Raw genomic sequence first — 27,606 nt, forward strand, 5'->3', positions numbered from 1 at the left:
TATGGGAATCAGTCATATGTGCGCGTTATATTCAAAATTATATCCGACCTACTTCCGACATAAATCCAAAGTGTGAAGGACCATCCCGGGGCGAATATTAAGGCGGCCACTGACGATACGTCCATTAATCCGAATGGAGTAGTCGTCGTCCAAAATCGTCCCATGAATGGTAAAAAAGTATTCCATTTGGATGGACGTCAGGCAGCTCTGCACTGCGGCCGCCTTTACAGTGAATCAGAGTACCAGGCTTCATAGCCAAAGATAATTTGGTGATGTGCACAAACGATGCTGTCAAAATATTTATAGCTTTACTTAGGATGACTCGTGATGCTTGGCATACAATTTGGTTAAGGGCCTTTATTTCGGCTTTCGATCCTAATACGGTACTTTTTATCTGTTATATTTATGTCACCGGAATATATACCTAAGAGCGCGGCCACATGATGCGGTAACGGTGCGGTGCGACGCCGCACCGCAGTCCGCAATTACGTCGAGCTATAGGGTGCCAGACGGGCTTTGCGGTGTGGCAATATATTTTAGCCCTCCCCGCCTCGGCCCGCAAGTCAGAACTCCGGCGCAACGCGTCGTGTGACATGGAATAGTAATTTGTATGTAGGATGACGTTGCGGCACCACTCGTGTGGCCGCGCTCTAATATGTTAAGGATATCACATACTTGATACTGTTTTTGTCGATCTGGACCCCTGAAACAATTCTTATTGTGAGATTCAGAAACTAGACTTAGTACGAACCTAATACCTATCATCGGCGCGAACTATGCCTCCCAAGTCCCATATTATGTTAAAATCCAATACATTTTTGGGGACGGGAATCATGTATACGTAGATTGTTCATTGTTGCGCTCAGTCTCGTTTTTTAATCTTATCTGTAGTCCAGTTTCTGCTACATGAAATTGTTGTCAGATAGAAATAAATTATATTTTAACTTAATGTCAAATATTCTCTATGGCGGTGTGACTACTGACTGATGACGGATCATAATTTGAAACATTTGAAGTCGGTACCTACAAGATAAATGTGATGAATTTGTGATGAGTGTTCTTTTAATTATAAAGGTATTTTAAAATTTTCCTACCTACAATGTTTAAATTAAATGTGATGTCACATTTGTATACGCATCCTGCTCATTCGCTCATTATTGCTACCATTTTGACTGCCCAGGTGGCAAATTTGGCATGTCATATTGTTAGAATAATATGGTCCTTATTTCCTTTATCACTATTTGATCTATTTTGAACCTGAACTGATACTGACAATGCTTATGCTAATGCGCGCTTAGAATTGCTATATCTAGAAATAAACACAAAACATACTTTAATCCTTGTTTGGTATCAAGTTACCTAAGTCTGCCAATTTTACAAATTAATTTACATTAACACATTTTATTTGTTCACAACTTTATATGTCATTCAATGTCTTATCTATGTCTATAATAAAATTCGTCAAAGTCTCTTGATCAGTATAAACATTATATCTAAAAACATAACCTACATTTGCATGAATTGAAATTTTAATTATATGTGGTGAAACTATTTGCTAGTTTAACCACATATAAATATTATCCTTTTATTCTTTTCCTGAACATATAAATGCAAAATTAAGCTAGAGAGGATAGAATTTTAAATTGTTTTTGTACTAGATGTACACAAAAATTTAATAAAACTTTTATACTTATTTTACAATAAACTTAAAACTTACTCTTACTTAAACAACTTAGTTCAAATTATGATCCTTTTGAGGACTGTTAAAATTTTAAAATTTTAACATTGCTAATGAAGAAATAGAATTTTAAGAAACTTTTAAAAACAGGATCCTTCAAGGAAACATCCTTAGGATTAAAGTTTTTGCATTGCTTTACCTTCTTATATTCTAACTTTAAAACACAAATTCCACACTATGTTTTACCTTACATCCCTTTAAATATGTATTAGTTAAATAAGAACTAAATAGTATTATTTTGCTTAAATATATAATATATCTTATAATCAGAATCTGTTTAGCAAACCATATAGTTGCTATCACTATGTATTAATTAGCTTAATAAATATGAAAACAATACATAAACAAATTAGGTAAAACTGCAACTAAACTTAAACTTAAAGTAAATCATAAAATAAACTTCTATTTACAGAATGCCCATCCAGGCGCCACATTGGACGGACTACCTCAATTGTCCAGTGTGTTTCAGAGAATATGGCCTATCACCACGTAGCCCAGTTAGTCTTGGCTGTGGCCACACACTATGCGAACATTGTCTTAAACAGCTAAATAGAAAACATTGTCCATTTGATCAGGTAATTAATACACTTTCTTTTTTCTTCTTTATACAATACATAATTATTTTAACTTAATGCTTAAAACACAATAAATTAATTATAATAATTTACTGGCTATTGATTTCTTGATTTATGATCCATATGTGGAACAAAGAACACCCAGAGTATTACAAAGCCTGAATAGTATTGGACTGCTCTCTTCATTTTGAGGTGCATAAAATAGTAAGCATTTAAATGCAATCAATGTAAATTTGGCCTTAAAAGGTAACAATGAGATGACCTGTACTCTAGAAGACAAGGTCATATTGTAGAGCTCTAATAGGTACCCAGTAATGATGAGTGTTTATAGCTATATCTTATTTATAAATTCATGCAATTGTTGGATCATAATTATTGTTTTTTAATGTTTTGTAGTGCCAAATATTATTTTATAGTGTATAGAGCGAAATAACAGTCAAAATAATACAGATGATTATAATATATGTATTGACTATGACTTTATAAATAATAACTTATAACTTAAAATTCTAATTTCTAGAAGTTAAATCTTAGTATTATTATTTATTTATGACATTATAAAAATAATTCCCATCATATGTTACTTATTAGAATTAAATAAAATAATTTAAAGGTGGGAACTGAACAACGTTAGTAATGTAGCATTCGCATCGAGCGTGTTACGCATCGAGCATGTTACGCTGTGTTTTAAAATCGGCGTAACATGCTCGTCAAAACTCTGTGCTCCGCTTTCGCCGCCAGTGTTCACGAGATGGCCGACAGCGAGGACGCGTTGGTATCTTTGATTCTACTTAATTATTGTTTCATCCAAATTAAGAAGAAGAAAAAACGTTGCTGGACATAAACTTATTTAAAAAACAGAGCCGTATGTGGAGGTTTGACATTGATAGCCAAATGATTACTGGACAGTATAAAAACTTTGTACGCATGTCTCCGATCGATTTTGAACAACTCGTGAATTTAATTGGACCAAAAGTACTTAAAAAAGACACAATTTATAGAAAATCATAATCATGATCACTCGCGACGTGCGACGCGTACTGACTGCAGGAATGCTCGTTGTGTAACGTGTTACATTACACCTCGTAACGTTGTTCAGTTCCCACCTTAACATACATTTTTTTATGTTAAAAATTTACATACCAATAATATAGTTTGCATATTATCATTGATTAAAATTTCTATGATATACAGATTGCAATGTTTATGAAATAGATACGTAGTATAAAATTGTAGAGGTAATATTGGTTGGTACCTCCCAAAATAAAAGCATTTTGACATTGTATTTTCCAAATTTTTTTACTCAAAACCTTTAAATAAACACAGTAGACCAAACACTGGTAGAGTCACTGAGGCAAACTTTGGATTAATTAGACCATTGTTATCTTTTCAGACTGTAATTCAGGGCGACCCTGAGGAATTGCCTGTGAACACGGCATTATTACAGTTGGCTGGATATCCACCACCCCCCAAGCCCAATCATCCACCATGCATACAAGCTTTACCTGAGACTGATCGCCAAGCCTATGATATCATTGTCACATGCCTTGAACAACTTGCAGTGTACCTAAAAATTTGTGGTAATTTGTCTTATTGAATTTATACAGTATTAAGGAAAATAAATGCGTGCGCTCTGCTCTGTATATTCATTATTTTGTTTTTCTATCAATCATTAAATTACTACACATACACAGATGAGAAAACATGATAGTTTAATACATAAGTAGTTACACCCATTTTTTTATTGAAAAAGTTATAATGACGATGAATAAACAACGAAAACCAGAGACACCGGAAAAGGGTTTCTATTATTTACTACCATTTGTAGGCTCTCAATTTAAAATTTACGTAAGTATATTTAGTAGACATACTTAGGTAAATTTTTAAAAAAATATTTCAGCTAACAATACGGCAGGCAATCGCCTTTCGCGGCCTATGCAAAGAAAGTTAGTGACCTTACTCCAGTGTGCTATTACTGATGAAGAAGGGCGTGGAAGGGCAGCGCGGGCTGCACGTTCGCTTGGGGAAAGATCTGTTACAGAACTTATACTGCAACATCAGGTAATCATTATAATTCACTAGCTTCTCGATCAGCATTACTTATATTACTTCTAATTTGTTTAATTTGTCAGGCAAGTAGTCAAACTGTAGTTTACATTGATTTTTTGGGTTTAAGACAACGTTTTCTTACGATGATTTCATCATACAAGAACGGGCCTGCACAACCTCAGGATTAAGGTACTGTACCAACACGGCTCACTCAACAGGTTTAACTTCAAACATATAACAGAAAGAAAAAAATATGCCCGTGACTGTATTAAACATTAACAAATCAGAGAAACTGCCTCCAGATGTTGGCGCTGTGTCAAATCCAAAATTTGTTTCACATAAGTCTACCGCTTAGTGTCGACTCTAATTCTTGCCTTTAAAAATATCTAAATATATAAAAAATAGTATCTTGGTTCATGTTTGTGTCTACTAGGTGATGTCAGCGACAATATAAAAGAGGAATGATAAGGTATTTCTATGTTCCTGTACAAAATCTGTTTAATAATTAAAAATGTTATTTTCAGAATCCTCAGCAGCTGAGTGCTAATTTATGGGCTGCAGTACGAGCGAGAGGATGTCAATTCTTAGGACCGGCAATGCAAGAGGAAGTGTTGAAGTTGGTTTTATTAGCCCTCGAAGATGGATCGCCATTATCTCGAAAAGTGAGTCTTCATTAATATTTTTTCTACAAAAATCCCGACAAATATTAAATAATTAACCAGAAATCCCTTCTGTGGCTTAAGACCGATATACATTATCTTAGTGTTTAGGAGAGTGCTTTAGGATAGTACTTTAGTTGAAACATGTAAACGCTACTTGCTTTAGTAAACGCTACGCTAAAGAACTTGCCTTTCAAGTTGTACTAAAGCACTCTCCTAAACACTAAGATAATGTAAATCGGCCTTTAGTGTGTAATAGCAGAGTGTATTCTTGTAAAACAATTTTATTTCACAGATATATTTTACCGTAATACATTGTCAAATTTAAAACAGATAAACTTACCCCGTTAAATATACTGTGGAAACTCTGGAGAGGAGTCAAGTTTATTTCTATTATTTTCTTATATATTGTTACTGTTAAATTCAATTTTTTTTTCAGGTTCTTGTTATGTTCGTTGTTCAAAGACTTGAGAGAGATTTCCCCCAAGCGTCAAAAACGAGTATAGGCCATGTGGTTCAACTTTTATATAGAGCATCGTGTTTTAAGGTATATACTTGGGGATATGGATAAGGTATCTTGCCGTATGACCGGGTATTGTAGAATTAAAATGTAAAAATCTCTATTTCCATACAAATTTGTGTCTAGGGCGTAGACTGTAAGAATATTTCTTGAACAAGAATTGTTTAATTGTAATATTATGATTTATTCCTTTGTAAATCATCTATAGAGTTCATGTATCACAGGTTTATATAAACACATTGAAACAATATTATTAATAAATGCTAATAAATTTGTAGCATATTATTAATTATAATTTTTTATTTTTTTTTATTTTTTTTTTACCCCCATTGAGTGAATAGGCGCCATTTTTAGTATTTTCTTAGAATTTTGGCTAATATGGCCTATATGAACTAGAAAATATATAACTGCCTGTATATAGATGTTTAAAATCTTCAACAGTTATAGTTTAAACTCACATTTCTAAAAACATCACAGGCTAAGGGAGCGTTCAAGTATTACGTCACGCAATTTTTGGAGATTATTGCCCCCCCCCCCCCGCATGTAATGCGCCGTAACGTTTTTCTGTACCCAATAGTAAAACGTTTCGTGACCACCCCCTTTAAATACCTAAAAATTACCATTATGAGGTGGAAAGTCGAAAATAATACTAACAATAACGATAATTTCCCCCGCCCCGCATCGTAACGTTTTACAAATTGACCCCCCCTTCCCAAAATTCGTTACGTAATTAACTAATACTTGAACGCTCCCTAATCATGAAACATGAAAAATGTTTTAGTTGTAGAAATATTTTACCCAATCTTCAATACTGATACAAAATCACCCATCAAAGTAATTTAAAATTTAGTATCATTAGCTATTTGATTTTTTTATTTTCATTTATTCATATGTTTACCAAAAAAATATCATTTTCGTTTAGGATATCGATGTTTATAATGAATACTTAACAGGTCTCGAAACGAGAGTGCGATTCTTCATTGATGCAACTAAAAGAGGAATTTCGGACGTACGAAACGTTGCGTAGAGAACACGACGCGCAAATTGTACAAATAGCTACTGAAGCGGGCCTAAGGTATTAATCAATTTAAGTTAGGTAAATCAAAAAGATATCGATATCTTTTAACCACTTTGCAGCTGTAAATAACAAAACGCTTAACTTAATATATAAAAAGACGAGGATATATTCTTTTTTCTAATAGAAATCGCTATAGTATTGGAGAATATATGTCACCGTAAAATTGTAAACACCGTTAGATTGTAATCTATCTCGCGAGATTATAAACTGTCGACAGATTGTGAACCTCAACGAACTGCTTACAATTTAACGTATAATTATTCGGTAGTTATATGAAATTGTTGGAAAGTAAAATTAATCTGTAATTGACCAAAGAAGTTTGAATGATAACTAAGTTAGTGTAGTACAATCTACCGAATAATAATACGTTAAATTGTAAGCAGTAAGCTGAGGTTCACAATCTTTCGTGTTTACAATTTTACGTTAACATATATATCGTATGTAACTAAGAGTATAAAGCTTAGTTATTGAGCACTAAAAATAATGAACGACTCAGTGTGGCTAAACAGGGAATCAGTTTCTCAAAATACATGAAAGTGGTTAGTAATACATCAATGGCTCCGGTGAATTGTATATAGTAATCTCCAAAGTCTACCAGCATCCTTTTTCATGATATAGAGTAACTAATTGTTTTTCCCGCTTATTTCGGTGGTAGAGGTCCTTTTTGTTAAATACAATTACCGGCGGAAATAAGCGCTTAAAACCAACCGCTTCAGCTTGAGAGTCTGTGAAAAGAGAATCGGTGTGGTCGATATCCGAATTAACATACAATCAAAATCTTTGACATCGAAGAGCCTACTCATATTTGGTTGTAAAAACCGACAGTCATAACAGCCGATGACATTTTTATTAAAAATCAAACAATAGAATTCAGCCGGAGCCTTTGATTTTGCTCAATATAACCAGTATGTTGTTCTAAACCTTTATTTTTTTTTATATGTATTACCTTTAATTTTTTAATATCAAGCACAGTTAAACTTTAGTAGGGTAACAATATAAAATAGCTAATTTAGCACTGCTACAACCTCAAATCCCACGACCGTTCTCTTTCCACATAGACTCTACAATATTGGTATAGATTAACATGTATTTGTTTGTATAGGATCGCGCCAGACCAATGGAGTGCCTTATTATATGGTGATACATCTCACAAGTCCCACATGCAAAGCATAATCGACAAGTTGCAAACGCCCCAGTCCTTTGCACAATCTGTGCAGGAATTATTCATCGCTCTCCAAAGATCCGGAGACCCAAGCCAATCGGTCGTCATGAGCTTACCTCTTGATAGACTTGCCAATATTGACCCTAGTCTAGGTAGGTATTAGGTTATTGCTTTTTTGTTTTAAACCTAATATGCAGGCGGGGAATACAAGCCTTGATCGATCCTCTAAGCTACAGAGGCGGTCTATTAATAGAGCAGATTACTTGTGTTTGTGGTAATTTTGGCTATGATACTGACTCTAATTATCAACTGTTTTCTAGGAATTGAATATAACAAGTAAAGAGATAATAATGTTAAGCAAATGCACAATATGTTTCGGTCAAGCGTACCCTAACATTTATACATAAATCAAATTAATTGCCAGCAATGGTCAAAAATTTTACTGCACAAACATAGTTTATTCAATCATTGTTAATAGACAGCCAAGCCTTTTAATATAATTTTAATTTGTAACAAATATTCTTATCTAATAAACAAAAAATAAAAAAGAGCCTAATCGATAAATAAATGTATACTGTTTTATATAGATGCAAATTGTCCATCTTGGCAAGCGTTAGGAGATATCTTGACTGCTGTAAAAGATGTTGTCTCAGGACTTGTTAGCTATTTGCAACAACAGTCTACAGGGAGAGATGCCAATCATAACCAAAAACACCTTATTCAAGAAAAGCCTGATATCCATACAAGTAAGTGGATTCTAAAATTTCAAATATATTAGTAGTAGTAGAAATTTATCTAGTCTAGTTTATAGAACTATAGATGTAATCCTAGAGCGTTTTATTTGTTGTCAGTAGAATATTAATCAAAGCTAATGCGCCAATTTCATTGCTATAGAAAATGTGTTTTACCAACTAATCCTCAACTCCATATTACATGTTAATTGCTCAAAAGTTGTGCACCAAGCGCTAGAGCGGTCTCTGCCTAGTAGCTTCAGCGTGCGACTCCTTAAGGCTCGTTTCTTTTTAGTTTTCACTGAATTCACTGAGCAATATTAAGTTAAAAATGATTATATATATAAAACACTAAGGATGCGCTTCAGTCATCACTGCATTCTAAAAAATATATCCAAACAAAGTATTATTTAGCTGAGCGTTTTTTGCATAATATAAGCCATAGCGGTGCGATTGTCTTGGTTTGATAAATGCGAATGTGCTGGTGCGATAAACTGCTGCATGTGTTGTTTTTTCAAAGATGTTACCTGAAATAATATTCAATGAAAAAAGTTTTACCTTGATTACACTTGTATGAAAAAAGATTTTTTTAAATACTGAAATTTGTTGTTTTAATTCCGCTTGGCGATCACAAAATGATATTATATACTAATGCACTAACTGCTCGCTCCGAACTCGAACCTGAAATATACTGAGTGTTAAATCGCTTAGGTTTAAAGAAAGATGAAAGTCGTGGTTAATTACGTTGGAATTTAATTGCTGAAACAAGGTTTGTTAAATAGTTCACATGATTCTCGTGTAAAATATATGCACTAATATTACAAACAATATAATCTTGTTAAAAGTCCTCCTTACCTAAGGTTTATCAATACTTACATGATACGTCAATTGCTTATAAGGAATAAAATAAAATTCGCCCGGGCCGGATGCAGGTTAGGTCAAGCTATAAATAAGTTTATTGATTACTTATTGCTACCAACATTATACAAAACTCCGGAAGTATACACATCTAAAGTATATAGCATGTATATACTAGTGGATATAAATCAATAGAAGATATACGGACGTTAATTTTTCGAAAGTAGCGCCACCTGTAGCGCAGCTTTTATGCAGTTTTTCTTCCATCCTTTAAAACGACTCTGCCATGCAAAACTAACCCTTAGCGTCCTTATCAAATGATTCTGCTCTTTGATATTGCAGGCATTGTAAACCTGCCGATATTTACGTATATTAAAATTGAAAGTTTTAACCGTTTGTACATCATACTAAATTTAACGAAAACTTTGTATTTTCGAAGATAAACATAGAAATTTATAAAACATCAGATCTCTGAACTCTACATTAATAAATTCATTAATTATAATTTTATTAAAACTTGTGGAAAATATTTATATATAAAATACCTATAGGTGTACATTAAGGTACTTTGAATTAATGGCGGTATCATTAAACATATCACTAAACAATATTATTTGACATATACGAAATCAGTCAGATTCAGTGTAAACTCTTTATAACAACAAACTGTCTATAACGTAAAAATTTGTTACATTTGTTTGGTTCAACATAAAACCCATACATTAATTCACTCTTTATAACGCAGAAATATTTTTATATTTAGACATCAACAACATACTTAAGCTTACAAAACTAACCTTTTGAGGTGCCGAAATTTCTAAGACACCTGAGGTCATAAACAGCCGTCTCGCCTTTGTTATTGTTAATTGCTATAACACGTGTGCCATTATTCTTAGATTACATTACCTGTAGGAAACTTTGGTCTCAGTTACTAAACGCACCACCATCACCTATCGTGTATTATCAGTCGTAAACAAACTTTAAAACTGTCAAATTGGCCAGTAAAAGGAAAGCGTTATGTTTTATATGTATTTAGAATAATTTACCTATTGATAGTAATAAAATTAGAAATTATTGTAATTGGTTAAATTTGGGTCGTCCCTATAGGGAAAAAATGATCGGTCCCTTAAAATTCGTTATAAAGAGTTTATAAAATAAATGTCATAGATAGTGCCGCGAGCTTTGCCTAGTGCATAGTTTTCAATCATGCGTTCTGCATCCCAAGGATGCGGCTGCGTAACTAACAGCCATTGGCGCGAATCCGGCTGACCTGTAAACAGCCTGTTGCTATCTGTTAGTAATTTATTCGCGGATAATTACTCTACGGCCTCAAGATGCGGCGATATCAGCCCTCACGTCACGGTAATATGTTTGCATTATTTGTTATTGATAGTATCGTCGAAGAAGTTAGGTGCTTATAGGTATGTATGTGGTGGCTTTGGCTTTGGGGTAAACAAAAACAAACGGTGGAGCTGTCGGTTTCCTTATCAACAGGTAGAACATGAGCCGTAAGTCTATGGAATAATGGAAATTTAATTTTTATATTATTTATCGGAACCTATGTCGGTCAATCGATATATACATTAGTGCCCTGATTCTTTCTTGTTGACCTATATAAATTATATAGTTTTATTTGTTTATTTTAAATCGTTTTAGTGTTGTGTACATAATTTAAAATTAATCATTAATATCATTATCATAATAATGATTTATTCGATGGGCCATATTTATAAATATATAGAAAGTATATAGTTAATATATTATATTATTATATAGTTTTTTTATTTTACAAAACGAGTATAGGTATAAAAAAAATTGCCAGACGTCAATAAGTTACACAAAGGTGGGTGTCATTGAAGGTCTAATTAGTTAGCTTCGGCCCGGGTCGCACGTCTGCGCAGTTCGAGCATCGGTACATTCGTTTCGTGTGACGCAGTAAAAACTTAAAATAAATAAATATTGAAGCAGAGTTACTTAAAAATTTAAATATTATTTTCATTTGTTTTAATATTTTTTTAGTTAGATATATCAAATAATTATTATAAATCGATATAAAAGTCAAAAATCATTTATTCACGTAGGTAACACAACGTACACTTATGAACGTTAAAAAAAGGAACGTTATCGTCGAAGCGCACGTTTCGCGCGGATCAATAATAATGCAAGTTTACGTTAATTTGGGGGAGGAAGGACTTCCTTCCTGCCAGCCGATCCAATAAAAAAAACGTATAATTAATAAGATTATTATTTAACATAAAAGCAGACTTATTTAAAAAAAATAGGATTTCAATTGTTCGCATTTGAAGTTCGCGCTTTAATCCTTGGGAACCTTGGTATTGATTGATTGTGCGCAGAAGGATTCTTTGATTTGTGGTAGTTTGATAATATATTTTGAGAGAAATAATGTGTGAGTTAGTTTAAAACAATTTATATAAGACGTATTTTTTTTTTTTAAAAATGATAAGTGCTTTAAAGTGAACTAAAAATAGCCGAAAAATAAGTGTGTATAATATACGAAGAAAAAAATACATAGATGAGTGATGCCTTGAACATTACCAATTAACAGTGAAAATTTAAAGTGAGCAATGTTATTAAAATGCGGCTAGAACTTTAAACGAACTTTAACATCTCCCTTGCTAAAAGTTTATTTCACGATGATGTTAATATGGTGTGCATACATGTAATAAACATTTATATATAATAGGCCTATTAGTTGGCCTAGTTAAGTGAACTACTCTCAACCCTTGAGATCGTGAGTTTAAACCCCGGCACCAGTGATTTTCTCTGCTTAATAACATTTGTCATTTGTGGTAACAACGTGAGGAGGCAGTCATGTCTTCATCCCAAACACCGACGACGAGTGAGTATAAAGGGCATGCATATATATAAAAACCTGATTAAAATATGTATTCTGAAGAAAAATCCATAAAAGATTGTGGCGCCACTGGTTCAAATAAAAAAATGTGCGTGTACTAGTGTACACACGTTAGAAGTGAAACTTCTTTATGACCTTATTTTTCGAAAAATTATCTATATGCAACTAACTTTACAGAAATTGGTTAAATAAAGTTAAATTAGATAAAGTTTAACAAAAGGCTTTTAATATCACAGACTTGAATACAAATAATACAATTATTTCATTTTACCTTATTACCACTAAGATTATTACAGAATTTCATAAATTGTAATATAATATTTAGTATCATTGTTATAGTTATTATAAATTTTTGTTATTAATGGTTTAGAATCTCTTCGAATCAACCGTGGTAGGGACGAGAAAAAGACGCGCGTAACGGTCAAATGTGACGCGTAACCGAAACATGTGACGCGTAACCGAAATATGTGACGCGTAACCGAAAAATGTTACACTAAATTTTTTTCCAACCCCGATAAAGAAGTTTCACTTCAATAATAAACGCATTTTATTTCAAATCTGGTCGGGGCCAGTTCAGAACAAATTACAACGAACGAGCGACAGTCTTAATATATTCAAGTAAATAATACAAGTCATATGAAGACTACTACCTGATATATATAGATAAGCGACTATGTATGTATTTATATTTTTTAATTTTATACAGTTAAGCGTCATCTAGGTGTCAACTAACGAAGTTATTTGTTTGTGTCACACATTGTGAGTGATGTCGGAACGTGTTCTTAAAAATGGATAAAATAAAACCACGGCGCTTGTGAATCAGGCAGAGCAACATTAGGGGTTCATGCTTCTCCATATTCTACGCTTTCGCTTTGAAGTGCTTAGTGCACGTCTTGCACGGGTCGCCTTACGTCGGTAGTGACTGAACAAAGTTGAAAACATTGTCTAGGCGGCTCGTCATGTGTTATTGTTTATTTTATAGCAGAAGTGAAAAAGTTTTATATGAAGTGTCTACATTATACACAACCATTTGTTTATGAAAAAAAGTGCTTTTTGACTCAGACTGAGAATTTTAGAAAGCAAGATCATGATTGATTTTGGATCGATTGTTGAACGAAATATGGCTTCACCATTACTACCCGGAAACGAAAAACAGTCAGTGACTTGGTTGAGAACGTCATCTCCAACTCTGAAGAAAATAAAGGCGATTCCATCCGCAGATGAGATAATGAGCTGTTTTTTGGAACATCCAAGGGGTGGCAATGATAGATATGTACATGTTAGTGATACGTTTATGTTTTTTTAAAGGATTAATCTGAAATGCGACTGTCGCAAAATAAAATGTCATTTAATAAAAGATAATTGCGTCATACTCATTTTATTTAACTGTCCTAGTATATCTTCCTCACCAACCTGACTTTAAGTGTATTAACATTCAATGAAAGGCTCATTCCGTGATGGTGTGCGTTAAATGTGACCTTAAAATATTTTTTTCATTTTAATTAAAATTTTAAATAAATAAATTAAAAAAAAACATTAATATTCCGTAACAACTACAAGTATAAATATTATCTTGCTCGTAACGTTTTGTGTAATTAGTGTACATCTAGATTAATCTTTGACTCAAGCCACCATAAGTAAGAAATGATAATAATAATAATTAACGTCAATAGTCTAGTCGACAAGTTGAAAATGGAACAAAATAGAGATACTGCTCTTAAAATTATGTGTGATAGCTCATTGGATCCGGAATGACGTCTAGAAAAATGTGCTAAAAGCGTGTATTAGCACATAAAAAATTGCAAAAGTTATAGACCATTAAAGATGAAAAAAAAAATGGCATTTAGTTTTTTGACAATATTTAATAAACTATTAATATTTAAGAAATTTCAAATAAAGATTCTGAAAAAAGAATTTTTCCTTAATAACAATTTCTAATTGTTTATAATCGTTTTTTTTTAATTTTCTATTGTTTAAATAATTAGTTAAGAATTTTTTTTTCCTAAAAATCATAATTGACATTCTTCTATAAAGTAACAGAAAATTTTTTTTTTTAAATCAACAATTCTATTGTTTATTAACTTACCAATTTGTTATAAACAAATATTCAACTTTTGTTTATTTTTTTTCTAAAATTTCTAAAATTAACAAAAACAACCATATATAACAAAGTATTAACAAAAAAAATTTCTTAACTAATTATTTAAACAATAGAAAATTAAAAAAAAACGATTATAAACAATTAAAAATTGTTATTAAGGAAAAAAATTTTTTTTAAAAATCATAAAATTTTTAATGTAATAAAGTTGCGTTAAATTTTTTTTTTAAAATATTGATTTAATCAATTTGTTTAAAAAAAATTTATCAACAAATGGCTGGAATTTTTTTTTTGCAAATCAATAAATATCTTGTATTAATAAAAAAACGATTATATGATGATTTAGAAAGAAAAAATTTTTTTTAACATCATTACATGGATTTTTAAGTTTTTGTTAAAGTAAAAAAATTGTTATAAACAAAGTATAAATATTTTTTTAACTTTTATGGCACGATCTTGTTAAGTATGTATGTAAGAAAAGCTCTACGAAGCGAAATATTTTTACGACCATTATTTAAACATTTTTTTTCACTTACAATTAAGACGGTCGTTCGAGAAAATTTCGTTAGTTAACAATTATTTAACTTGTTGAAAAATTAACTTTAAGTAAAATTTTCAACGGGAATAAATTAATTATAGTGTTCAGAACACACCATAATTTTTTCAAATTTAAAAAAAAAATTCAATACCTTAAATAAATTAATTAATGTGCCGTAGTCGCTTTTGACGCCACGCGCGAATCCTAAAAATGTCACCCGCAGACCTATTTTCAGTGTTAAATTAACATTATAAATAATGGAGATAGAGTTCTGGAAGTCCGGAGTTTTTTATTGGAAAAATATTAATAGTTTATTAAATATTGGCAAAAAACTAAATGCCATTTTTTTAAAATCTTTAATGGTCTATAACTTTTGCAATTTTTTATGTGCTAATACACGCTTTTAGCACATTTTTCTAGACGTCATTCTGGATCCAATGAGCTATCGCACATAATTTTAAGAGCAGTATCTCTAATTTGTTCCATTTTCAACTTGTCGACTAGACTACAAGTGATAGGTAAATATACTTTACTTCGCTACAGGAATTATTTTCGTAATAATAAAGACTGCGATTGAATTAATAAAGTAAATATATGATCGGCTCATTGTTTCTCGTTATTTATATATCTAATATATAAAATGCTCGTGTCACAATGTGCGTTCCCATACTCCTCCGAATCGGCTCAACCGATTCTTATGAAATTTTTTATGTATATTCAGTAAGACTGAGAATCGGCAACTATCTTTCAAACCCCTAAGTGATAAGGGGTGTCCACACAAAAAAAAAAATTGAAAACATTTTTTGTTTTTATTTTGTTATGATACAGCATACAAAAATACAGACAGCCCCTAATTTTAACTCCTCTACGATCAACCCCTATTTTTTATTATTGTAGATAGTTATTTTTAGTGAACTATAAAAGTTTCCTAGAAATAATATACATTACAAACGATTGCCGTAACGAGTCCATTGAAATGTTACAATTTGAGGGCCAAACTGAACATTTGTTAGAGGACGCAATTTTATTTGTGGCATATGTAGGGGGGGTCAATACAAGCTTAAACCCAAGTTTGTGGGGTTGGCACCCTTGTCCCCCGACCGCCATCTTGGAAAAAGGGCTGAAAACACGTTTTTGACTATATCTCCTAAAGTATCCATCGCACAAAAAATTTGTGAAGACTTATTTTGTAGCAAATCGCTTTGCCTACAATTATGTCTGTGTGTCTTTTTATCATAAATTCAAATGTTATAAGTAAAAAAGTGAAAAAAATTCCTTCTTTGCTTAATAACTTTTTTTCTTTTGATTTTTTAAAACATTATGTCAGAAAAATTGTGTATATATCTTTCTGAAGATTTTTCTCTATATTTTTTTTAGATTTCGTTAATTGGAAACGCTGTTACAAGCCGGTCAAAACAACATTTTTACTTTAATTTTATGATCTCTCGTTTATTTTAAACAGAATTTCGAAAATTTTGGTTGAATTCAAACAATTTTACTGGTTTATACTGACTCTTTTCCCCACCACCTTTGAGGTAGAGTTTGTAGGCGCGTTTTTTTTACGTGGCATCCCCAGTGGGCCGGCCTTTTCCACAAACAACTTGGTGATGAGTTTATCTTCGACATAATTATATTATCAATCAGTTATTAGAATAGGGTAGCTAGCTATCCCATTTTACTCTTCGATGGTTCAGGTTGTGGCTCAGATCCTAATTCACTTGTACAAATTAAATTATCAATTATAAAAATCCATCTTTGATGTGTTTTAAGTCGATGAAAAGAAAGAACATAAGAGTCTGGCATGATTTTTAAACAAAATAAGCGTTTCGAGATTTATTGTCAAGATCAAATATTTCTCATTTTAAATCACAATAAACACAAACAAGATAACTTTTCGTTATTTTGAACTAGTAGACTCGGCCAAGCGTTGCTGTGGCTAAGATTTTTGATATATAACATTGTAGTAAACTATTCAAGAGAAAAGGCAGGAGAACACCAATCCACCATGTTTTTTTGGTGGTTATGCCATTAAATTGTAGCTTATGTGAAACGTTGGTAATTATTTTGATAAGGATCAATACCTAGGTACGAATAAAGAGCCTTTTCTAGCGGTGGTATTTTAATAAAAAAAAATAATAAACGGACCCTTATTGTGACATATCTATAAAAGATAGAGACATGCTGTCGCGACATTTTTTATACATAGTGATGTGTCCTGAAAAATTGTAATACATCATTTTGTTCTATCATTAATAGTTTTCGCAGCGCACGGGATTTAAGGAAGATTTTTGTTTATTTTTTTACACCTTGGGTTAGATTATTCAAGTTTTAGTAAGCATCCCTATTTTTTTTGAAATTGAAACTAGCCTGTGTCACTCGGAAATAGTGTAGCTTGCCAACGGTGAAAGAGTTTTTGAAATCGGTCCAGTAGTTTCGGAGCCTATTCATTTCAAACAAACAAAAAAATCAAAATTTTCCTCTTTATAATATTAGTATAGATGTAAGAGTTGATAATGTTAATTTCCAACAGATGGCACTGACTTACAAACGATATATTTTTTAGGTTCATTTCTTAATATCGATTTTGCTAATTATTGTTTGATAGATAAAAATAAATATAGACGCGCCACGGCCCAAGATGACACTATCGTACTCTTGTACAGGGTGGTCAAAGAGTCATGGATCAAACACAAATCCCCTATTTGTGAGGAGTATAGATGAGGTCATCAGCTGCAAAAAATGTTCTACGGGAGGTCTCTAAGCTCTGCAGAGTTCTAATTTATTTTGCGTTTTTATAAGAAAATTTACTTTTTTTACGAATCCATATTAAAATTCGAAAATATCTACATCTTCGATCCAAGACTTTTTGGCCACCCTGTATAAGTAGGTACTTAACAATATTTCTAGAATTAATTGTTGAAAAATTCAAATTTATGCTACCCGGTACTGATATAGCAAATTACTGAAAATCATTGGTGGTAACACTAGACACTGTCTTCCGTATAAATCTTTCTTTTAGTTCTGAGGTTCGAAGGCGAGCAGTTTAATAAATTAGTTTATTATACTACATTTTGTATATATACTATATTACAATGCATCTAATACTATTTAATAGAGAATTAGTAATGAAGTGAGTAATGAGTAATTAATTTTCATTCTAGGCCAGCAGACCCCTCCAGGTGGGGCCTCACCTCCTCAACGGTTTATGATCTCTGCCTGCAGGGATTCTGACCTTAGGTCAACGTGCCCTCGCGGCAATAATTGCAATTTACTCCATTTCGACGACAACGATTTGGACAGGTAAGTTCCATGCCACATTTTATTTTAATTATCGTTTCATCATGTATTAACAGATTTCAAATAAAATATTAGATTATTATTATTTCAAATAAGATATATTACTTATAAAAGTATTATTTACCAAAAAGGTTCCAAATACACGCACCGGTTCCAACTTATCCGATTAGGTGAGTTTAAACAAAATGGAATGACATTGTTTATTGATGGTGTTGTTGGCTGTTGTTATGTTTGAAGGTTATCATTTTATTGGTTCCCTGTTTTGGGTTCGAAACTTTAGTTTTAATGCCACGTGACTTTGTGTGCATATTACTACTGTTTCCTCTCATGGATTATCTTTACATGGCTCAAAATCCTTATCCCAAAGAAATATTAATTTGTAAAGCTAAAATAAATGTGTAATAAATTTGATTCAGTTGAGTATACTCGTATATTATTTATGGCTTTCAATGTGCTTTTGTGTAAAGAACTGTATGAGAATGGTAGGTAGCAGTCAAAATGTGTTAAAACCAGCTTTATTCTTACTAATTTCACTTTTATTACAATATGTGTCCATGTGTTTAATGTTATAATTGAATATTACGTATTAATATACAAAATGTCATTTTTTATTTGTGAAGAATTAAAATCTACTAGGAGTCTGGTTTCTAATATGATGCTGAAAGATTAGGTTTAATGAAAGTAATTTAAATAATGTCACTATATTAAAGCGCGGATCTTAAAGGAAACAACTACCGTCCGGTTATCATATTGTGATTTATGTTTTACTTTAGCGTTTCTTGTATTATATATTTTATTAAGTAATCTTTTTTATTTTCCAGATACAACAACCCTCCGCCTGTGGGACATCCCTTAAACAATGGAAGCCTTCCCCCCTTCATTACCCCCCAACCAATGTTTGCTCCGAACGCAACACGTTCCCCGCCATTTCCAGTTAGCAGTCAAAACCAGTTTCCTCCCAACATGCAACCAAATACATCTCAGGGAGGCGTACTTTTGCGTCATCCGGACCCATTATACCAATCCCGAAGTAAGTACATAGTGCTATCTATACAAATATTTTGTATTAATTGAGACACAACATTTACGAGAAACTGTCCTGCCTTTTGTGACTTTAGTCATGTTAACACAGATTATTTTTAGCATATACTGTGCCCATAGTTTCTATAAATCTATTGAAACTGGCATAGGAGGCAAACAACTAAGTACAAATCAAATAAATCTGTCTCGTTGTATCGGGGTTTTATACTAGTTTTTTAATACAGTGTAAACTCTATATAACGTCATTCGCTATAACGAAAAACTGTCTATTACGTAAAAATAGATACACCTGTTTGGTTTAACACAAAATCCACACATTAGTTCACTCTTATTACGCAACAGCGAACGAAGAAATATTTTCATATTTAGACATCAACAACATATTTAAGTGTAATTGTTTTTGTAATCAGCTTACAAAAGTAACCTTTTGAGGTGCCGAAATATGTAAGAAAGACACCTGAGGACAGCCGTCTCGCCTTTGTTATTGTTAATTGCATTAACACGTGTGCCAATATTCTTAGCATTGCCTGTAAGAAATTTTGGTCTCAGTTACTAAACGCTCCACCATCACCTATCGTGTATTATCATAAACAAACTTTGAAACTATCAAAATGGCCAGTAAACGAAAAGCGTTATATTTTATGTGTTTACCTATTGAGAGTAATAAAATTAGATATTATTGTAATTGGTTAAATTTTTTTCCTATACCGTCCCTATAACAAAAACCTGAAACCTTGAAATTCCTTATAAAGAGTATACACTGTAGATCCATTAATTTTGTTATAGATGTGCTTGGCATGCAACCATCTGCACCAATGATGCGTACACCAGAGAGAGATGAACGCATACGCGACGGCAGTGGGGAACCGTGTCTTAATCCACAAATAGCCATGAGGAATAATATGGAAAGGGTAATGGGCCGAGAGAATCCCATTGGTGCACCTGGTGCGCCATTTACTGTTCCCGGAACAGGCAATCAGGGTCCAGGTGCATATACCGGTCTTGGTTTAGGGGACGTCTACGTTTCTGATTCTTCTGGGTAAGTAATATTCCGTGGCCCTTGAACATAGCTCCATTCGAAATCCAGGAAAATAAGAAATAACGTTAGTCCAATAGGCGTGACATGTGTACACATTTACCATACTATAACGCTGAAAACTATTGACGTTTAGTTTTATATGCCCTATAAATTTACATAACCCATACGTTTACAGATACGGCGGAGGCATGCTTATCAATCCGATTGCGATCAATCCTAATAACCTCTTGATGCCCGTGCCAGACAGGCCCTATTATGGGAACTACCCCGGTCTGCTTACGGTCGTCACTGATGAAAGCCCAAATTTTTACGAGGGCCCAGATGCCATGAACTTTCCTCAATACCAAGGTCCCGTTTCGACTGCACCAATAAGCGAATATTCCTACATACCAGTGTCCCAGGAGTCAATATATTCTTACGATACTAGTAAGTGATTAATTGATTATTGTGGGTTTCTTAATTATTTCTTCAAGGCGCAGATATTTCTGTTGATTATTAAAATAATTAGGTGATCGGCCTTCTGTGCCTACTAAGCTTGTTGACATCGACACAGTTGTAAACCTTTTCTTTTATCTTATCTTTTGCTTAAGCAACATCTAATGGATATTAATGTTTTATAGATCTTGACAATTATCCAGTTGGACACGGGCAAACCCCGGTTGGACACGGGCAAACCCCGGTTGGACACGGCCAAACCCCGATTGGACACGGGCCAACCTCGGTTGGACACGGGCAAACCCCGGTTGGACACGGGCCAACCCCGGTTGGGCATGGACCAACACCGGTTAGACACGGGCCAATCTCAGTTGGACCGGCACAGGATTTTCAAGCGCCTCAGGATCCTAACTATCCTTTTAATAATAGTTAGTATATTTTTATTTTATCACTTCACATGTAGTCGCAGAAATTTAATAAATAACTTAAGTAGCTTATGATGATTTTAAAATAATTAAAAAAAAATTGACTGTTTAATTACATTCTGTTCTAATAAATATGTAATTAATTTAAAAAAAACATTACGATAATTATCCAATCCGTGTTGTTTTTAAAAAATATTGAAGGTACTGTATTTAAAATTTTGTGTATCCATTATACAGTGACAATCCCGACAGACTACCGCGACCCACCAGGCTTCCCGCCAAGACCCCATGAACGCCGCGCTGAATCGCAATGGCTCCGTTCATCGGTAATATATTTATTTACGCGTTAATTTCGGATTCTTTATAAAATTAATTACACTTCATTAACATGGCTCACAGTTTAAAAGAGATATAATAAAGTATTTTAGTTAAAATTAAAGCAATGGAACAAAAATAACTGTTTTTGAAAACTATAAATATACGGATCAGAGTCCTGGTCAATTCGTGCAGCGAACCGAAAAAAGATAGAGGCATTCGAGATGTGGTGTTGGAGGAGAATGTTGCGAATATCATGGACAGTGAAAAGAATAACTCAATTCTCAACCAACTAAAAATCACCACAAGACTGTCGACCATCATTTATGGTACTTTGGCCATATTGTTAAGAGAACCAAATACTCGCGGCAAGTTGGTAAGGGAGCGTTCAAGTATTACGTAACGAATTTTGGGAGGGGAGTCATTTTGTAAAACGTTACGATGCGGGGCGGGGATTGAATTACGCGTTATTGTTAATATTATTTTCGACTTAGACCACATAATAGTAACTAAGGAGTCACTAGGTGGTCACGAAACGTTTTACTATACTCGAGTACAGTACTGTACTTGGGTACTGAAAAACGTTACGGCGAGTTACATGGGGGCGGGGGGGTCAATAATCTCCAAAAATTGCGTTACGTAATACACGAACTCTCCCTAATGGTAGAAGAAGTCGGGGTCGATTGCCTACCCGTTGTTCTGACCAGATAAAGACAATGCGCGGATGAGCTGAGACAAGCTGAGAATAAGAGTGAAGGCAGCTAATCGATGTATCGGTTAGGGCTTTCATTTAGTTTAGTTCATTACGATGAAGAATAAAATTAATAATTATAAATTTAAATCTATGGACTAATATAAAATGCGACGAGTTAACATTAACATATCGTTTCAAGTGATTTACAGCAATCGTTATTGAGTCAATCTCGCAGACTTTATAGATTAAACACGTTATCTGTTAAATTGTATTTTATATAAGAAAAATATTTCCAGGCGTTTGAATTTGATGAGCCGGTATTGCCGTGGCGAAGCCCACCAGTTGAGGCTGTCAATCCACAACCAGAACCAGTGAGTACTAAATTTGTATTTTATTATTTATCTACACTTTATTGTATCTGATTTAAAAAAAAAAGTGTGTGTTTACAAAGTACACATGTCAGAAGTGAAACTTGAGTGGCAAACTAATCTTGAAGTGTTGTTCATATTTATACAAATCTAAAAGTTTAGATTTCTGATACTTAGAGGGTCCGTCCTCTAAAAGGAAGATATGTTAGGAATTTAATTGTCATTAAAATATTAAGTGTCGAATAATAAATAATTAATAATAAATAATGTGACGGTAAATTTTTTTCCAACGCCGATAAAGAAGTTTGACTTCAAAAAGGAACATGGCGCGTAACCGAAAAACGTGACGCGTAACGAAAAAATGTTACACTAAATTTTTTTCCAACCCCGATAAAGAAGTTTCACTTCAATAAACAAACAAAGTGCAACGAGCAAACTAAATTAAGCGTGAAATAATATTTAAAAAGTGAAATATTTATTTTAAAATCAAATAAAGTATGACTTACCAAAACGAAGAGATGAGAGAGAAAATATTTAATGTTTATTAAAATTAGATTTTGAAGAATAATGCCGAACGAATGTAATGGAGGTGATAAGAATAATTTTATTCTAATATTAGGTATTGTAAATTCTATTATTTGATATTAAAAATGTATTCATTTCTCTTTATATTATTGGTATGTTATTGAATAAATAAAAATCTTAATTGCTAACTAATCGGTGAATACGTAAGCGATGAATTGAGCTGTTATTTTAAAAACTTTCTTTTTGGCGCACTTTCTTCGCCCAACGCTTTTTCTCCTTCCAAGGCCCTTTCATCTTTAACCACTTCATTAAATACAAAATTATCACTAACATTTAAAAAATCACATTACATACATTTACTAAACATCTCAAACGATATCTTGTTAACCTGTCGTATTCTGATACTGAAAATATTCTTATTGTACAAAAATAGTTTTAATATAAATGTGTAGAAATAATTAATATAACTTTTAAAATACTGTTTTCATGTCAAAAGGAAGAGACTGGCTGCCCACAACACAGGGAATCCTAGTGTGGGGGCCAGTGCACTTTACTTTATCTAAATATCTTGTATATTGTGCATAATAAAGTTTTTTCTTTCTTTCTTTCTTTATTTGATTGAAAAAAAAAATATTGGTTGTTTGTAAAGTAGGTTTATGATCGAGATGTTTACGTGATAACGTCTTATTGGTGATATAAGTTTTTGGGAAGTAAGGAATTAATGAAGATAACAATTTTTTCAAATTTTAAATTACATCTATCGTTTTACATCACACTTTTGATGATAAATTTCGGGTGTAAAATGACAAGTTTACTTATTCGACTATGATATACATTTTTCTTCATACATTCACGGAATGACTGGCAGCGCTCGAGATGAGACGGAAGATCGGTCCGTCTCTCTCTCGTTATACCTGCGATCGCGCTCGTGAGGTTTTGGTGTGACACAAGTTTCTGAACATGTCACCCGACTAAAACGATTTTAAAGACGTTATCACGTCAAAATAATAAAGCAAGATAGAAGGGCTGATTTATTTAGAGTATTGCTATTTCAGATGATGTCAAGGAACAGGCGGGCTGTGGGCGCCGATCGAACCGTTCAGTTGCCGGAGAGGCCTGCGGCACCCCCTCCACCCCTCAATCCGTCAGACGAATCTGACGAGGTATAAAGTAGAAATATACATACATACTAGCTAACTCGACAAACATTGTTTTACCATGTATATTTCTAGGAAACATTTTTTAGTTCAATAAAAATAGGGGTTGATCGTATAGGGGTGAAAATTAAGGTTTATATGTATTTTTGTATGATGTATCATAAAAAAATAAAAACAAAAAATATTGTCGAAAAAATATATTTTTTAGGGTGGACCCCTTATCACTTAGTTGAAATCATTGTCATCCTTAAAAAGTAAATGAAATAAATAGTCGTACACCAATTTCTTTTAAATAAAAGATAATTTTGGATTTTTTTAGGTTATTCGAAATTTTTCTTAAGTAATTTTTCTTAAAAAAATTTTTTTTAATCTTATTTATTTTTCCAGCACAAGTTGGAGGAGGAATTGATGGCCCTCGAACGTCGTATGGATACCGAGTTTAAAATATTTTAAATGTTTTACAGGTGCAATGTATTGTTTCGTTTCAACCTTTTAGTTAAGAATTGCATTTGTTAAAGTTCATCTTTTTTCTATTTCGTTTATTTTTATAGTTTTATTTATACTCAATCCTACATCCAAAAACTTAAGTTTATTATTATGCGCCCTCTTGTAATTCTCGTTAAAATACTGAAGTGTATCAGGTTTGTCACCCATTATTCCACGTTGGTATTAATTAAGCATATTAATACTTAGATTTAAAAACAAAGGATTACAGCGGCTGGAATACAGAGTATAATATTTAAATGTATTAAAATATTAATGTAATCATTAAATAGGGTTGTAATCAGATTTGTATAATTTCTGCTATAATTCTGTTGTCTCTACTTCCAAAATTCGACCTCTACCTTTATTATTTGATCTGAGTATAAACTTGAAGACGTGAATTTTATTACATGTATTGTTGCGATTCAAAATCTTTTGTAAGAAATTTAAAAGCCGTCCAATTTGTTGACTTTTGGAATATGAAATCATAAATTGCATACAAACATTCATTTTTTAGACGTGCTCAAAATTTGTTATTTGTTAATATATTAAGAAAATGTTATGTGATTGTCACGGTCACTTGTTGATTGTAAAATTGTTTTATCACCACATGTAACTTGTAAAGTTCACTTGTAAAAATGTTTAACAGTTTTTCAGTTTGTGCAGCGATAAGTTAAAAAACGTGGAAGAGCATTTGTTTCAATTTAGTTTGAATAGCTTTTTCTTACTTAAGCTAAACTTCCATTTTGGCCTAAATTAGTCTTCGATTTTCTATACTTTTACACTTATTCAAATGAAATAAAGTCGCCATTTGGCTTGTAGACAATATATTAATCGTATCCAAGTAAATACTGATAAATATTCAGATGTAGGTTATGTAATTTGATCACTATTCACACTTATACTTAAAAATTACAAATGTTGAATAGTATTAAATTATTGATTAGTTGTTGTTGTTCAATCGGTGTTGATCGAGATGATCGTCAAAATATATATCTATTGATGTCAATTTATGTGTCTACTATTTCAAATATGTACTAACTAAATATGTAGAAGAAATGATCGTCGTAAGAGTAGTCTTGAAATTAATGTCTATGAACTTTAACTACATTATATTTATGATTGGCGTGGTAAACCTGTTCTTTTCTATTCTATATCAGAAGAGGGCTCGATGAGGAACTATGGGAGATGGAGTAGTTTAAAAATTTCGTAAATGCGTTCTTGGAAAAATTGTTAAAATCACAAAACGTAAAGGGAAATCATGATGTTCGTACGTCGTGGAAATACTTAAGGCTGGTGATAAATAATATTTTACTTATCTACAGTGTATAACAAAACCCCAGTAACGTAATATTTTGATGACGCCGACACTGAAGCATTCGGATGACGGACAATTGTATTACTGTTGTGGGGTTTTAGTTACACAGTGTATGTCTATTTAGAGGTGTAATTATTTAAGGCTGTAATATAGATAGCTGGGAGATTCAACACGACGCCGCTTTGTATATAATTTTATTTTGATACCAGTGTCGGTGATGCGAATTTTTATAATTAATTTTATCAAAAAATATAAACTGTCAGGAATCTTGTCAATGATCTCAGCTGGCTTTTTTATGGTTTGACTATCCATAGTGCAATATGTTATAGTAGTGTAATGGATTTATGCTATGCTATGCCTCTTAGATATTTGCTATTGAAACTCATGTATATAAGACGAAAGAGCTTTCTATTATTCTTTCATATAATTATAAGAATTTTAATTGATTGTCAATTTTGTTATTCAGTGGGAGCCCTTATTATTCGTGAATGATTTGTTTTAGACATTTTTATATTAAAACCGTTTAATTAATTGTTTCGATGATGTGATGTTTGTTGAAAAATTATTGTTAGATAATTTTATAATACATAATAAGAATAATTTTCGGCGTCGGCTTGTATCTTTCAGTGATATTTTGTAGGGGTAATGAGAGGTGCAAACCTCTAGATCATCTTTGCATTTGTTAAAAAATGCGTAGGATCATATTGAGTTCACGTATTTATTTAAACTACATGTCTATTTATGAGTGTCACTTGACGCGCCCTAACTAGTAAATGTTAAAAATAAAAGATTTTTTTAAATACAAACTGTATTATTTGACCTCCTATTATTTTATCTTGTTTTTTAAAAAATATTTCCAAACATTTTGTTTAGTCAGTTAAAGAAAACATTTTTAACCTTTATAAATAAAAATGAAACGCAATAATGTTGTGAAGCCTTAAACTCGAACACAGTTGGACAAATTCGAGTATTTTTTGTAATTTATTCCTTGATCTTGGAGAGGAAAGTTTTAAAAATATCAAACAAATAAAAATATTATGATAAAAAATATATGAAATTTCCGAAATTTTGATGATTTTTCAAATATTCCTAGTGTAATATGAGGAGTAATATTTTCAAAGATTATTGTTATTTTATATGTAACAAATATAAATAAACAAAAAAAACCAGATGCCGTACCTACATTTTACTCCAGATTATTCTTTACAGCTGATAAAAACTTCGACGACGTTTGAGGTGTCCCTTAAGGTCATTAATAACTGTACGTATCTGAGTATACTACCATAAGGCTGTAAAGTATATTTACAGCCTTATCATACCAGTAGAGAGAGGTAGAAGAAAAATATTTTTAACAAAAATATAATACAGGGCGTCCCAAAGTTATAGGACATCGGTCTTACTAATAAAGATTTATGCACATCGTATAAGCCTGTTATAAGAAAAATGTTACTAATAATGTCTGAATTGACAAGGTTGATGTATACTGCTGTTATAACAAGTGTCTGGTTTGTATGAAGACTTGTACAATGCTTATACAATGCAGAGGCCTAGTTTAACGGGTGTATAAGACAAAAATTGCGTAATTTCATCTGATTTCGCGTTTGACAGCATTTTTTGACTGTTTAGTT

The 27,606-nt window shown here is 32.4% G+C and overlaps 1 protein-coding gene across 3 annotated transcripts; it reads left to right on the forward strand.

Moving 5' to 3' along the window:
- Positions 1 to 940: 940 nt before the first annotated feature.
- Positions 941 to 26,784, forward strand: LOC125062356 (roquin-1-like). 3 transcript variants are annotated; one of them, XM_047668218.1, is made up of 19 exons: positions 941 to 1,074; positions 2,151 to 2,313; positions 3,707 to 3,893; positions 4,214 to 4,374; positions 4,887 to 5,024; positions 5,461 to 5,568; positions 6,495 to 6,616; positions 7,722 to 7,933; positions 8,369 to 8,527; positions 18,043 to 18,181; positions 18,310 to 18,348; positions 19,000 to 19,208; positions 20,006 to 20,258; positions 20,434 to 20,684; positions 20,897 to 21,121; positions 21,356 to 21,444; positions 22,424 to 22,498; positions 24,076 to 24,183; positions 24,565 to 26,784. In XM_047668218.1, the coding sequence occupies exons 2-19, from the start codon at positions 2,152 to 2,154 to the stop codon at positions 24,628 to 24,630; spliced, it is 2,703 nt and encodes a 900-aa protein (XP_047524174.1). In that variant the 5' UTR covers positions 941 to 1,074; position 2,151; the 3' UTR covers positions 24,631 to 26,784. The 3 variants fall into 3 exon arrangements, with proteins under 3 accessions (XP_047524174.1, XP_047524173.1, XP_047524175.1); XM_047668217.1 differs by having other exon boundaries at positions 20,879 to 21,121; positions 24,565 to 26,783; XM_047668219.1 differs by lacking the exon at positions 18,310 to 18,348 and having other exon boundaries at positions 20,879 to 21,121; positions 24,565 to 26,783.
- Positions 26,785 to 27,606: the final 822 nt, after the last annotated feature.

The sequence above is a fragment of the Pieris napi genome, chromosome Z, assembly GCF_905475465.1.
Source record: "Pieris napi chromosome Z, ilPieNapi1.2, whole genome shotgun sequence".
Lineage (NCBI taxonomy): Eukaryota > Metazoa > Arthropoda > Insecta > Lepidoptera > Pieridae > Pieris > Pieris napi.

Bases quoted from the DNA above. Each gene is read 5' to 3' on its own strand.
- LOC125062356 (XM_047668217.1), top strand. From the start codon at position 2,152: ATGCCCATCCAGGCGCCACATTGGACGGACTACCTCAATTGTCCAGTG. The intron at 6,617-7,721 runs GTATTAATCAAT...TTGTTTGTATAG, and splicing joins GCTACTGAAGCGGGCCTAAG to GATCGCGCCAGACCAATGGA. The intron at 20,685-20,878 runs GTAAGTGATTAA...AATGTTTTATAG, and splicing joins AATATATTCTTACGATACTA to ATCTTGACAATTATCCAGTT.